The 15,213-nt window shown below is 38.0% G+C and overlaps 1 protein-coding gene across 1 annotated transcript in view; it reads left to right on the forward strand.

Annotated features, from left to right (window-relative positions):
• Window positions 1-15,213, forward strand: part of LOC102818868 (histone deacetylase complex subunit SAP130-like) — a 156,726-nt gene that overhangs the window by 67,718 nt on the left and 73,795 nt on the right. The window contains exons 7-9 of the mRNA XM_006876205.1: window positions 11,687-11,834; window positions 12,001-12,091; window positions 12,273-12,377. Of these exons, the coding sequence (XP_006876267.1) occupies window positions 11,687-11,834; window positions 12,001-12,091; window positions 12,273-12,377 (344 nt within the window). The remainder of the gene's footprint in view (window positions 1-11,686; window positions 11,835-12,000; window positions 12,092-12,272; window positions 12,378-15,213) is intronic.

Here is a 15,213-nt window from a genome sequence, read left to right on the forward strand (position 1 = left end):
ATTCCAATCAGTTATAGGCAGAAGACGGACTTACAAGCTTTCTATGGTGATGCTTTTCACTATTCCTTTCTCTCCCCCTCCAGTGTCTATTTTATAATAGAATGCAAGGAAAACCAAGATTCAAAAGACAGCCAAGCATCTTAATATTATTCCCCCCTTTTCCCCATTCCAACCATGCCTCAATCATTGTATCCCAGAACCCTGTTGTTCCCAGGTTGTGTATATATCATTATTTACCTCTGTCCCACTTAGTCCATTGAGACCTAATTGTTCTCCCATCTGCTTTGTTTTTCCATTCCCCTCTCCCTACGTGTATATTGCCCCCTCCCCAGTACCCAAACTATCCTGTGTCTAATCCTTGCCCTGTGGTCTACCTTCTCCTCCCTCCGCTCACCCACCCCCAACATCCCAACAATCAACATAATGTGCACTTTTAATTTTGCCTTTGTTTCTGAAACACCTGGTCAATTTTTTCTATTTCTTTCTTGAGCTACACTCATTTTTTTGTTTCCTTTGTGTCTTGGCACATCACTTCCGATGGACTTTTATCTCTGTTTTGTGTTTTCATTTCATAGAAGTACTTGTTTTGTTAAGTATTTTTAATTCATGGCACAATTTTCATTTACTTGTTGAAACCACTTCTAATGTATTTTTTCCTGTTTCATTTCACCTTTTTTTGTAGCATCATTAAGTAGATTTTGTGCTGTTATCTTTTAAATGGATTGTGTTTTCTTGGAGCAGCTATTAGTAATTGTTTCTTGTGGTAAAGCCATAAGTTGGGGTTAGGAAAATTTTTCCTAATAGCCAGGGCTGTGTGATTAAGTCATCTTGGCCACTGCTTCACTCCTATCATTGGAGTTAAACTTTTCAAATAGCAAAGTCTTTCTCCCTTGGTCTCATTACGCACAGCCTTCTACAATGATAGCTTCATTTTGTCTGTGTTATCCCTGTTTATCCCTAGCCTTTGCTTTAAGATTTAAGAAATCTTGGAACCTATCCAGGTCCAGCTTCACTGATGACTGTTAAAAGCAAAATATTTGGTGTTTTTATCAGAGTCTGCCCTTCAGTGGATTTTATTCCTAAAACTACAATCCACTTTCTGTTTTCTACTGTGTTCTATTTGATTATCACTGTCTGTGACTGTTCTACATATTTTATGGTATAAGGTTTCAGGTATCTAGGTTTTTCCAGAACAGGAGCTTGCATTCCTGGTTTTTTTCATTTTCTTTTTGTTTTGTTCTCTGAGAGTGTTTTATTGTCTCTAGTGCTGTATTTTTGTTTGTTTTGAAATGTTTTATTTTTTCATGGCAATTTGCACAGCCAAATATAGATCTATTCTTAATTTATACATAAATAGTACATTAATGTTGGTTACATACTTCGCTAAGGAGCTCTGGTAGTGTAGTGGTTACAATTCGGGCTGTGAACCACAAGGTCAGCAGTTCGAAACTACCAGCTGCTCCATGGGAGAAAGATGAGGCTTTCTGATCCCGTAAAGATTTACAGCCTCGGAAACCCTGTTCAGGGTCGCTATGGGTCGGAACCAACGCGACGGCACTTAACAACAACAACAACAGCATACTTCACTAGTATACCCTACCTCTATATTGTTTTATCACTATAAATGTAGGCTCTCTGTCCCTTAAAGTTCTCATCTATGTTTTAGAATAACTTTTAATTTACACTCAGACTGATATATCTTCGTAAAAGCATTATAGTCTAGTTAAACATTCTTTGTTAGGTAAATAGAAATACAATTTAATAACTTCTATGAGTGTAATTAAGTGTTCTGGAATACTCATTCTTTGAAATGTTATCCACAGCTGGTCAGGATCCATATAGTCAAAAGCCTTGCATAGTTAATAAAAAAAACAGGTAAACGTCTTTCTGGTATTCTCTGCTTTCAGCCAAGATCCATATGATGTCAGCAGTGATATCCTTTGTTCCATATCCTTATTATAATCTAGCTTGAACCTCTGGCAGTTCCTTGTCAATGTATTGTTGTAGCCTGTTTTTAATTAAGCAGAATTTTTCTTGCATGTCATATTAATGATAATATCCAATGATTTCCGTATTCTGTTGTCTTCTTTTTTTGGAAAGGGAACAAATCTGGATCTGTTCCAAGCAGTTGGTCAAGTAGGTGTCTTCCAAATTTCTTGGCATAGATGAATTAACATCTCCAGTACTGCCTCAGTTTCTTGAAAGATTTCAGTTTGTATTCCATCAATTCACAGAGCTTTGTTCTTTGCCAGTACCTTCAGTGAGCCTTAGACTTCTTATTCTGTATCATTGGCACATGATCTTATGCTGTTTCTTGAACTGATTGAGCATCAACCATTTCTTTTTGGTACAGTGACTCTGTGTATTCCTTCTGATTTCTTTTGATGCTTTCTGCATCATTCAGTATGTTCCCCATTGTGTGTTACGTGTGTTAGGTGCTGTCGAGTTGGTACCAACTCATAATGAACCTATGCACAACAGGATGGAACACTGACTAGATCTGTGTCAGCCTCACAATCATTGCCATGCTTGAGCCCATTGCTGCTGCCAGTGTGCAAATTCATCTCACCACGGGTCCTTCCCATTTCGCTCACCTTTCACTTTACCAAGCATGATGTCCTTCTCCAGGAATTGGACCCTCCTGTTAATGTGTCCAATGTATGAGAGACAAAGTCTCACCATCCTGGCTTCTAAGGAACGTTCTAGCTGTACTTTTTCCAACACAGAGTGTTTGTTTTTTTTGGCCGTCCATCATACTTTAATATTTTCCTCCAACACCATAACTCAACGGCATCAATTATTCTTGTCTTCTGTATTCATTGTCCAACTTTTACATGCATATGAGATTATTGAAAACACCATGGCTTGGGTCAGTGCACCTTAGTCCTCAGAGTGACATCAGACTGAAAATAATAGTATCAGAGTTACTTTATAATCAATTTAAAAGCATGTTATATAGGTAGCTTCAGCAATTTTAGTGAAAGATAGACAAAAGCAAGGAGAACACACAAAAAAGAAACCTCAGAAGAATTCAAGAAAACACTACAGGAAGAGTCTGATAAAATAAATGAGAATTTGGAAAACCAAAACCAGAAAGTTAATGCTAAAATTTCAGAAGTAAATTGTATATTGAGGGCAAAGAAGTATTTTGTTTAGTCAATGGAAAGCCAAATTAGTGAGCTTGAAGTCAAGTCTCTCAATACTTATCTCCTAGAGGAATAATTAGAAATCATTTAAAAATCCAGCACACTCCTAAGATAGGACACTATCAAGAGGAATAATTTTCATGTGATTGGAATTCCAGAACAGGAAGAGACAGAAAAATAAGCCATAGAGAAAAATTTCCAAGAGTTACTGGTAGAAAACATTCCTAACATTATGAAAGATGAGTAGATAGCCATTCAAGAAGTTAAATGAGAAACAAAGCAGCTGAGGACTCTAGACTCGTGGAAAGAGAAAGACTAGTGCTGATCGCCAGGAGGCAGGCTTGCAGAATGTGCTCTTAGGTTGATTAAATTAGTAGTATATATTCCTCAGTGTTTTTGTGTACAGCTGCCCCCCCCCCCAAAAAAAAAGCACAAACAGAGGCAATAAAAGCAAATAATGTTGAATGATAATGCACGGAGGAGATTGTAATCATTGTAATGAAACGATGCTGTAAAACCAATGGCCTCCTGTGTAAACCATCACTCAATTCACAATAAAAACTTTTAAAAAAACGTTAAATGGACTCCAAACAGTATGTTGTTGTATTTAAGTGCCATCAAGTTGATGCCGACCTATAGCGACCCTGTTTAGGGTTTCCGAGGAGCAGCTGGTGAGCTTGAACCACCAACCTTGCGGTTCAAACGGCTTTGCAGTCTGGCGCATTAACCCACAGCGCCGTACCAGAACTCCCAAACAGTATGGATTCCCTCATAAAAATCACCAGGACATATTGTAATAAAACTTTCCAAAACCAAACACAATTAAAGAATCTTGAGAGTTGCTAGGGGAAACCATAAAGTTACCTATAAGACTAAGCTCTGATTTATTAGCAGAAACCATGTCATTTTAACTGAAAAACAATGGGATGACATATATAAAAAAACTCTGAAAGAAAAAAGTTGCCAACCAAAAATCATATGTCCTGCAAAATTTTTCATTAGATATGACAACAAAATAAGGACATTCCCAGATAAATAGAAATGTTAAAAGAATTTGCAAAACCCATACCAACCTTAGAAGAATTACTAAGGAGAGTTCTTTGGATAGAGAACCAACAAGAACAGACTAACCTGAGACTAACATACGTTACAATATCACCCAGAGCTCAACCCAGATATAGAAGTATTCAAAGTAAAACAAACTTACAAGACTTAAAACAGAGAATCAGAGATACCAGTGTGTAAAAAACTTAGAGTAGAAAGAGAGAATAACAGATTTACAGAACTTCAAATGAAGTGAAAATCAAGTATGACAGTGAATCAAAAATTATCCGCACTGTCTGTAGAATTTATTTTAATCAACTTTCAGAAAAGATTACAACATTTTTCGACATAATCTCCTTGATTTTCAATATACTTTGTCCATCAGTCAACAAGTTTTCAGATTCCCTTATTAAAAAATGTTTTAGGCTGAGCTGCGAGCCACAAATGCACCGCTGTCTTCACTTCTTCATCAGAGGACTCCTTTCAGGGGACCAAATAGGTAAAAGTTCCATGGAATAAGATCAGGACTATAGGGAGGATGCTTTAGCACCTCAACAATGTGAGCAGAGGAGTGAGACTTCTGTTGTTATGCAAGATCACAAAACCTTTGGATAGCATTTAATCTGAAGTTTAGGCTTCCTTACAGTGAAAGCATCTCACTGTAATGTGCACTGTTGATTATTGAACCTTTTTCCTGATAGTGTTCCAATACTGACTCTTGAGAATCCTAGAAAACTGTCTTGTCGCCAATAATGATAACATAGTGATTTTTTGTAAAGCTTTTATTGTGTATTGAGTGAGTGAAGGTTTACAGGACAGATCACCAGTTTTACATTCAGCAAATCATTGTAATGATTATAATCCCCTCCATGCACCCTTAGCTAACGGGTGGATGATAGGAAAAGGGGGTGATGGGGAAAAAGTTTGGGAGGTATACATGGGCTAAATGGGATGGATAGAGGTAGACTATGACATAGGCACAGCCTTGGAATAACATGCTCTGTGATAGCGTAGTGGCTACAAATCAGGCTGCTAATCTCACGGTTAGTAGTTCGACAATACCAGCTGTTCCCATGGGAGAAAGATAAGGCTTTCTGCTCCTGTAAAGTTTTACAGCCTTGGAAACCCTGTACAGGGTTGCTATGAGTCGGAACCAACTCCTCGGCCCATAACAACAACAACAACAATGATAAAGGAGCTCTGGTAGCGTAGTAGTTACAAATCGGGCTGCTAATCTCATGGTTAGCAGGTTGAAACTACCAACTGTTCCACGGGAGAAAGATGAGGCTTTTTGCTTCCATAAAGATTACAGCCTCGGAAACCCTGTAGAGGGTCGCTATGAGTCAGAACCGACTCCACGACACACAACAACAACAACAACAACATGATATAGGGATTGAGACTTAGACTAAATAGGTAAAGGTGAGGCAGTAATGTTAAGGTCCTTGACTGTTTTGTGACTGTTGGGTTCCCCTGCCTACTAGTGTGCCCTTTAGACATTTAAATGAATATATATTTACAATGTGTTAAAAAAAAAAAAAAAAAAAAAAGATCACTGAGAAGACAAGTGTGTAATAAAGACATCAGACTGCTAGAGCAGCTTTCTGTTGGGTGACCATAGACAACTTCCTTTAATCTCTGACCTTTTTTTTTAACTGGTGGTTGTCATTTTTATTCAGTGTATTTTAATCAATGCCACTTTTTCTTTGAATTGCTTTAAATTTGACTTTCAAGTTTACTTGATTATCCTTTTCTTAACACCTATTATTCTTTGAAGGAACCCTGGTTAATTATTTGGCTGCTAACTGAAAGATCCAATCCACCCAGAGGCCCCATGGGAAGGAAACTTGATAATCTGCTTCCCTAAAGATTACAACCAAGAAAACTATGAGATAGTTGTACACTATCACATGTGGTTGCTATGAATTGAAATCAACTTGATGGCACATGTTGTTGTTAAGTGCCATCATGTCACTCTGACTAGTAGGGAACCTATATAGGGTTTCCGAAGAACAGGTGGTGGGTTTGCACTGCCGACCTTGTGGTTCTCAGTCCAGTGCTGCTCCTACAGCACCACACAAACAGTCTTTGAGCAGTTTTTTTCTGGTTCTAAATGTCTCTGACTCTCAGACTTCTCTGCTTTTCTAGTCCTGAAATTAGCTATTTCATTAAGGATTCCTGGTTTCTTTTAGTGGAAAATGTTATGTGGAACCCGAAGTATGGGCACTAGGATGTTGCTGCTTTCAAATTCTTTAAGAGATAGTCAATAAATCAATATTCAAACTGATGTTTCCAAATTAAACTTAATATTTTATATTTATGTATATTTATTATTACACTAAAATTTCCCCCTAATTACATTATTAATATAATATCTGCTTTCATCTTAAGAAGCCCTGGTGGCACTGTAGGTAAAGCACTGGGCTGTTAAGTGCAAGATCAGCAGTTTAAACACATGAGCCACTCCCATAAAGATAGCAGCCTTAGAAACTTTGTACAGGATCAGTGAGTTGGAATCAACTCGGGTTGGGGGTTTGGTTTGGTTTTCGTTAATTTTGACCTACAATTCACACAAAAAATGTTGATGTTACAGTGTCAATATCACTACTCATAGTAAGAATACTGAGTAAAATTTGATGATACTTGGCAGTTTGTTTTTTTCCCCCAGAGTAGATCCATTAAGGAAACTGAGAATGTATTGAAAAGTCACTTGAAGTGGTTCTTTTTTCTTAGAGTTGTTTAGTAACACTTTTTTAAAATTTATACTCACATGATTCTATCATAAAACTTTATAAAAGTATTCAGTAAAGGTTATCATTCTCTTGTCTACTGATTTGTCATATTCCTTCTATTATCTAGATTACCCTGTTAGCAGGTTATTGGGTATCTTCCAGTGTTTCATTATTATAACTTAATATATAGTTAGAATATTTATTTAACTTTTTCAACTTTGTTGTTGTTGTTAAATGCCATAGTGTTGGTTCTGACTTATAGCGACCTGGTATATGGTTTGCTTTTGCCTTTGAATTTAATTTTCTTAATATGTGTGATTTTTACTTGGTTCAAAAATCAAAGTTATATAAACAACAGAATTATTATCTTTTAGATACAAAGAGTTGCATGTTGTATGTATTATTTCATACAATGCATATTTTCTTAATAATACCTGGTGCTTCAGTGAGTTCATGGAAAAATTCCATTGTGCTTTAATTCCATTTTTCCACAAACACCTTGATATAGCGTTGTTTCTAAACATTTGCTATTGTAAACAATAATACAGCGAATAATTTTGTGTTTATCATTGCATATATTTGCAATAATACTTATATGGTGAATTCCCAAAAGTGATCAGAAGGTATATGCTGTTTGTTATAAGTTTGGAACATACTGCCTTCCTTTGGAGTCCTGGTGCGGTGCTGTAGGATAAGCACTGGACTGCTAACCGCAAGGTTGGTGGTTCAAACCTACAGTCGCTCCTTAGAAATCTTACACGGGTCGCTATGAGTTGATACTGACTCAGCAACACTTAACAACAACAATTTGACTTAGAATTTATGTCAATTTACACCTCCTCGAGAATGGTTGAGAGTGCCTGTTTCGTTTGTTACTTCAACAGCAGAGTATACTGTTAAAGTTTTAAATTTTTGCTAATAAGACAAGTAAACAATATCTCAGTGTATTTTAAATTGCATTTCTCAAGAATGAGGGTGAGCTTTTTTTTTTTTTTTTTTTTTTTTTTTGGTTAGGTACAAGTTGTGCTTTTTTATTAGTGAACTTGATATTTATGTTTTTTACCCACTTTTTGTTGGCTTTTTTTTTTTCTCTTTGTTTTCTATTAACTCATGTATTAAGGAGATTATACTTTAGTATGTGGTAGGGATCACACATCTTTTTACTTATTAGACATTGGTCTTTTGATGGTGCTGTGCCTTCTAAGAAGTTTGCTTGATTGTTCATTTAGTCAAATTTTTTATCTTTTATATCATTGGGGTTTGAGTTACAGCGACATCTACTACTCCACTCCAAAGTTATAAAACCAGTCTGCCATCATTTCTTCATGTACTTTTTCAGTTATCTTTAAATCTTTGATACTGTTGATATTTAGCCTGTTTTTCTATGGGAAGTATGGATCCAATTTTATTGTTTCCACATGGCTATTTAATAGTCTTCCCAACACCATTTTTTAAGTAGTTGCGTTCTCCTCACCTATTGAATTTGGATACCAGCTTTATTATACTGTCATGTTCTTGCCATTGTGACAATTTCATCAGAGTGCTTTCAGGCAATTTAACATACTGCCTGTGATTAGGATCCCTCTTAGTTGTTTGATGATAAGATAATAACTATAAATCTTTATGATGTCAAGATCATTGTTGCATTTGATAAAACCAAAATCCATTGCCATTGAGTCAATTCCAACTCACAGCAAGTCTATAGGACAGAGTAGAACTGCCCTATAGACTTTCAAAGGTTATAAACTTTACAAAAGCAGGCAGCCATATCTTTCTCCTGCAGAGTGGCTGATGGGTTCAAACCACTGACCTTTTGGTTAACATCTGAAAGCTTAAATACTGCTTAATGAGGGAAATCAGTGCTCCAAGAGTTAAGATTGCCTATAATCAATCTTACAGTCAAGGTTGCCTGTAATCTTTCCTCAGCAAATTTGTCATGAATTCATGAGAACCTTGTTTTATCTTTCAACTTGCCCACAGAGAGGAATGTACTATGCTTTTACAAGATTATTAAAGCATGTTGATTATGTTCATCACAGATAATGCAAATGATTTAGGGTTCATTCAGTTCATAGTACACGTTGTTGTTGTTAGGTGCCATCGAGTCTGTTCCAACTCATAGTGACACTATGCACAACAGAAAACATTGCTCGGTCCTGGGCCAACCTCACAATTGTTGCCACGCTTGATCCCATTGATGCTGCCACTTTGCCAATCCATCTCGCTGGGGGTCTTTCTCTTTTTCTCTGACCCTCCATCGTAATTACCAAACATGATATTCTTCTCCAGCTACTGGTCCTTCTTGACAATATGTCTAAAGTATGAGAGATGAAGTTTGGCCATCCTGGCCTCCAAGAAGCACTCTTGCTGCACTTCTTCTAACACAGATCTGTTTGTTCTTTTGGTAGCCCATGGCACTTTGAATATTCTCGTCCAACACCATAACTCAAAAGCATCAATTCTTCTGCGGTCTTCCTTATTCACTGTCCAGCTTTTGCACGCATATGAAGTTATTGAAAATACCATGGCTTGGGTCAGGTGCACCTTAGTCCTCAAACTGACATCTTTGCTCTTCAAAACTTTAAAAAGGTCTTGTGCAGCAGATTTGCCTAATGCAATACGTCGTTTGATTTCTTGACTGCTACTTCCCGTGAGTGTTGATAGTTCATCCAAGCAGAATGAAGTCCTTGACAACTTCAATGTTTTCTCCGTTGATAAGAATGTTGTTTATTGGTCCAGTGGTTAGAATATTTGTTTTCTTTTCATTGAGATGTAATCCATACCGAAGGCCATGGTCTTTGTTCCTCATCAGTATTTTAAGTCCTCTTCACTTTTAGCAAGCAAGGTTATTTCATCTGCATATTGCAGGTTGTTTCTAATGAGTCTTCCTCGAATCCTGATGCCATGTTTTTCTTCATAAAACCCAGCATCTCAGATTATTTGCTCTGCATACAGGTTGAATAATTATGATGAAAGAATACAACCCTGTTGCACAACTTTCTTAATTTTAAACTACTCAGTGTTCCCATGTTCTGTTTGAAAAACTGTCTCTTGGTTTATGTATAGATTCCTCATGAGCACAATTAAGTGTTGAGGAATACTCATACTTTGCAATGTTGTCCATAGCTTGTCATGATCCACACAATTGAAAGTCTGTGCATAGTCAATAAAGCATAGGTAAACATCTTTCTGGTTTTGTCTGCTTTCAGCTAAGATTTATCAGACATCAGTGATGCTATCCCTTGTTCTGAATTGATATCTCTTCTGAATTCGGCTTGGACCTTTGGAAGTTCCTTGTTAATGTATACCTGCAGCTGTTTCTGTATTACCCTTAATAAAACTTTACTCGCTTCGGATATTAAAGATGTGTGATTTGCACACTTTGTTTGGAAAGGGCACAAATACGGCTCTCTTCCAATCAGCCAGCCAGATAGTTGTCTTCCAAATTTCTTGGCATAGGTGAGTGAGTGCCTCCTCTGCCACCTCACTTTCTTGAAAGATTTCAGTTTTTATTCCATCAATTCCTGGTGCCTTGTTCTTTGCCAATTTCTCAATGCACCTGGAACTTTTTCCTTTAGTATTTTTGGCTCTTGATCATATGCTACCTCTTGAAACGGTTGAACATCAACCATTTCCTTTTGGTACAATGATTTTGTGTATTCCTTCCATCTCCTTTTGATGCATTCTGCATCCTTCAATAATGAAAGTCGAGCCTTGAATGTTTTCTTCATTTCTCCCCGCTTGATAAATTCTGAACGTGTTCTTCCCAGATCTTTGCACATTTCATTGTAATATTTGACTTTGTCTTCTCAGGGTGACTTTTGAAATTTTCTGTTCAGCTCTTGTACCTTCTCATTTCTTCTATTTGCTTTAGCATCTCTATTCTGTAGAGCAAGTTTCATTGTCTCTTCTAACATCCATTTTGATCTTTCCTTCTTTCTTGTCTTCTTAATGTCACATTAGGGGACTTCAAAAAGTTTGTCGAAAAATCCCATTATCTTTTAATTCCATTTTTCCATAATCTTTTTAAATATTGTATTGACAGCTTTTAAAGTGAAACTTAAGGCAGTGTCTTAGTCATCTAGTGCTGCTATAACAGAATACCACAAGTTTGTTAAGCGGGTAGAAGTCCAAATTCAGAGCTCCAGCTCTAGAAAAAGGTCCTTTTCTCCTTTCATCATCTATCTTGGCATCAATCTTTGCCTGGACCTAGGAGCTTCACAATGCAGACCCGAAATCCAAAGTACCCACTTCACTCCCAGTTCTTCATTCCTTGTAGAAATAGGTCTTTCTGATCTGCTTGCCTGTTTAATTTATTTTATGTAATAAAAGAAATTGACTCAAGATATACCCCAGTACTGTAGATTGCGTCTGGCCTCACTAGCATCATAGGAGAGAGGATTTACAACACATAGAATAATTACATCAAATCAGGCTTGCTCACAATAGATACATCATGGGAGAATGATTATATTACATCTTATCATGAGGGATTATTCTTTCTTAACTGCCAGACCACTGATAATATAGACCCAGCCAGGTTAACACAGAACCTTAACTGTCGCAAACAGTTTCAGTAGAGAAACTTCCTGGACCAGTTAACTTCTTTGGAGTGATTAAAAATCAAATATGGTTCATTTGTGGTCTGCTAGAGCTGTGAGAAAATACAGTTGGTATGACTGTGATCTGACACTAGGTGAGAAATGACCTTGACCATGTCTGTGGACAAATTATAAATAGTAATCTCATTTCTGTCTTTTTCAGTCGGCCAACTTTGTCTATCCAACATCCACCATCTGCAGCAATTAGTATTCAGCGTCCTGCCCAGTCACGAGATGTAACGACAAGAATAACACTACCATCTCATCCAGCATTAGGAACGCCAAAACAGCAGCTTCACACCATGGCTCAGGTGAAAAACAGATGTAAAGAACCATCTGTTTACTTTGTGTGTAAGAAATAGAATCATACACAGTTATGCTAAGGACCTGGAAGTATTGAAGGTGGTGCTTGCTTTTAAAATGGGTCGAGTAGGAAATATTCTTGTTTATAACTCTGTTGTGTGTTTTCCCCCACAGAAAACTATCTTCAGTACTGGTACGCCAGTAGCTGCAGCAACAGTAGCACCTATTTTGGCAACCAACACCATTCCTTCAGCAACCACAGCTGGTAAGTTGATAACACTGTTCTTCCTATGAAGGAAAAAGAAGATGTGAATGAGATTCTCTCAAAAAGAATAGTCTAGAAAAAATAATCTCTTAACTTTTCCCAAGAGCCATTTCAGGTTTTGAGAAACTGCAATGTGTACAGAGACCATTGTTGAAGAATTTTCTTTTTCCTCTTATTTTAGGATCTGTGTCACACACACAAGCTCCCACGAGTACTATTGTTACTATGACAATGCCCTCACACTCTTCCCATGCTACTGCTGTGACCACATCAAACATCCCTGTTGGTAAGTGTCTTGTAGCCACCAGGTAGAAGCTTAAAAGGAATTCTTTATCCCCTCTAATATGGCACTGTAGGATCAACACTGAACTGCAAACCACAACGTTGGCAATTCATACACACCAGCTGCTCCTCCGAAACCCTGCACAGGGTTACTATGAATTGGAATTGACTTGACAGAACAACAACAAATAGGCCTTGATTTTGATGGATTTGTTGTTGTTAGGTGCCATCAAGTCGGTACTGACCCATAGCGACCATATGCACCGCAGAAAGAAATACTGCCTGATCCTAGGCCAACCTCACTTCTGTTGCCATGCATGAGTCCATCGATGTTGCCACTTAGCCAGTCCATCTTGTTGGGGCTCTTCCCTCTTTTCTCTGACCCTTCACCTTACAAACATGATACCCTTCTCCAGCGACTGGTCCCTCCTGACACTATGTCTGAAGTATGAGAGACAAAGCTTGTCCTTCTTGGCCTCCAAGGAGCACTCTGACTGTACTTTCTCCAAAATGGATCTATTGGTTCTTTTAGTAGCCCATCGCACTTTCAGTAGTCTCCTCCAACACCATAACTCAAAAGCATCAATTCTTCTATGGTCTTCCTTATTCACTGTCCAGGTTTCGCATGCATATGAGGTTATTGAAAATAGCATGATTTGGGTCAGGCACATCTTAGTCCTCAAGCTGGAAGATTTGTCTAATGTAATACGTCGCTTGTTTTCTTGACTGCTGCTTCCGTGAGTGTTGATAGTTGATCCAAGAAGAATCAAGTCCTTGACAACTTCAGTCTTTTCTCTGTTGATAAGAATGTTGTTTATTGGTCCAGGGGTGAGGATTTTTGTTTTTTTGACATTGAGGTGTAATCCATACCGAAGGCTGTGCTCTTTGATCTTCATCAGTAAATGTTTTAAGTCCTCTTCACTTTGAGCAAGCAAGGTTATATCATCTGCATATTGCAGGTTGTTAATGAGTCTTCCTCCAATCCTGATACAACGCTTTTCTTCATAGAACCAGCTTCTCGAATTATTTGCTCAGCATACAGGTTGAATAAGTGGTGAAAGAATACAACCTTGTTCCGTGGCCTCCTATCGAATCTGGCTTGAACCTCTGGAAGTTCTCTGTCAATGTATGATTGTAGCTGTTTCTGTATTACCGTTAGGAAAACTTTGCTCGCATGGGTTGTCAAAGAGATTGTCCGATGATTTCCGCATTCCATTGGGTAACCTCTCTTTGGAATGGGCACAGATATGGATCTCTTCCAATCAGTTGCCCAGATAGTTGTCTTGCAAATTTCTTGGCATGGATGAGTGAGTGCCTCCTGTGCCACCTGACTTTCTTGAAAGATTTCAATTTTTATTCCTGGTGCCTTGTTCTTTGCCAGTTCCTTCAATGCACCTTGGACTTCCTCTTTCAGTATCATTGGCTATTGAGTGTATGCTACCACTTTTTTTATTTTAAGGTTTTTATTGTGGATTGAGTGAAAGTTTACAGAGCATAACATCAGTTTTACATTCAACAAATCATATACCTTGTTTCATTACATTGATTATAATCCCCTCCATGTACTATCAGTTAACAGTATTTTTGTCTATCCACTTTAGCTTTTTTAAAAAACACACAAAAAAACTCACTCAGACATATATAATAATTTACATCTCCAAATGTCACGTTCTGTAAGTCTGCTCCTGGCCACCAGCTCCTAGTCCTTCTCTTCTTAGTCCATGAATCTAGAGTCCTCAGCCACTCTCCCTCTCCGTGCCCCCATCTCTGCCTCCATCTCTGCCGCTGCTGCATCTCTGGATAAGGTCCCGCATTCTTGTGTGTTCCTCTCTTGATGATGGTCCTAGGATCCTCTGTTTCTGGACTGTAAGATTAACCACTCCCTTTTTTTTGTTACAAAACTTCTACCTTTACAATTGTGACAGTCACGATTAGTCATGGTAAGTTATTCACTATTGAATCTTACAAATCTTATCCCCATCTCTTTTCACCAGACCCATCTAGACAAGATGACAGCTATTCAGTGTGGACTCATTCTTTACCCCCATACTCTTAAGCTAAACTCCCTCTTGAAACATTGTAAGACAGTCACTTCATGCCTTTATTGCCCCCTCATTTTAGATAACCAATATCTAAGTTGTCCATCCCTATCTGCCCTGTGAATAGAGTGGATAGCATTGAAACTTGATTTAAAGACTCTCTCTCTCTGTCGGTATTTAGAATAACTACCATTCTGAGTATAGGTCAAGTTCATCATGAAGATGCATCATCTGTCACTGTAGCTGTTCCAGTCTGCTTGTACTTTCTAGGGGGAATGTCTCACTTCATAAAGTTGTGGATGGGACTCAGGATTCCACCTAAGGTCCTTGTTGTTGTTGTTGTTGTTTTTAAGTGCCATCGAGTCGGGTCTGACCCATAGCGACCCTGTACAGGGTTTCCGAGGGTGTAAATCTTTACGGGAGTAGAAAGCCTCATATTTCTCCCGCGGAGCGACTGGTAGTTTCGAACCGCTGACCTTAAGGTTCGCAGCCCGATTCGTAACCACTATGCTACATTCTTGTAAAGGCTTTGCATGAGGCCTATGTCACTGGGCAAGTTGTAGAACCCCTTTTCGATATTCCAATCAGTTATAGGCTGAAGGTGGGCTTACAAGTTTTCTCTAATCATGTTTCCCAACATTCCTTTCTATTCCACTCAAGTGTCTATTTTATAATAGTAGGAAAGGGAAACTAATATTCATAAAGCAGTCAAGGATTTTAGTATTATTTACCCTCTTCAAGCTATACCTAGATCCCTGTATCCCAGAGCCCTGTTGTTCCAAGGTTGAGTATGCATCACTA

Source organism: Chrysochloris asiatica, unplaced genomic scaffold (assembly GCF_000296735.1).
Source record: "Chrysochloris asiatica unplaced genomic scaffold, ChrAsi1.0 scaffold00363, whole genome shotgun sequence".
In the NCBI taxonomy this organism is placed as follows: domain Eukaryota; kingdom Metazoa; phylum Chordata; class Mammalia; order Afrosoricida; family Chrysochloridae; genus Chrysochloris; species Chrysochloris asiatica.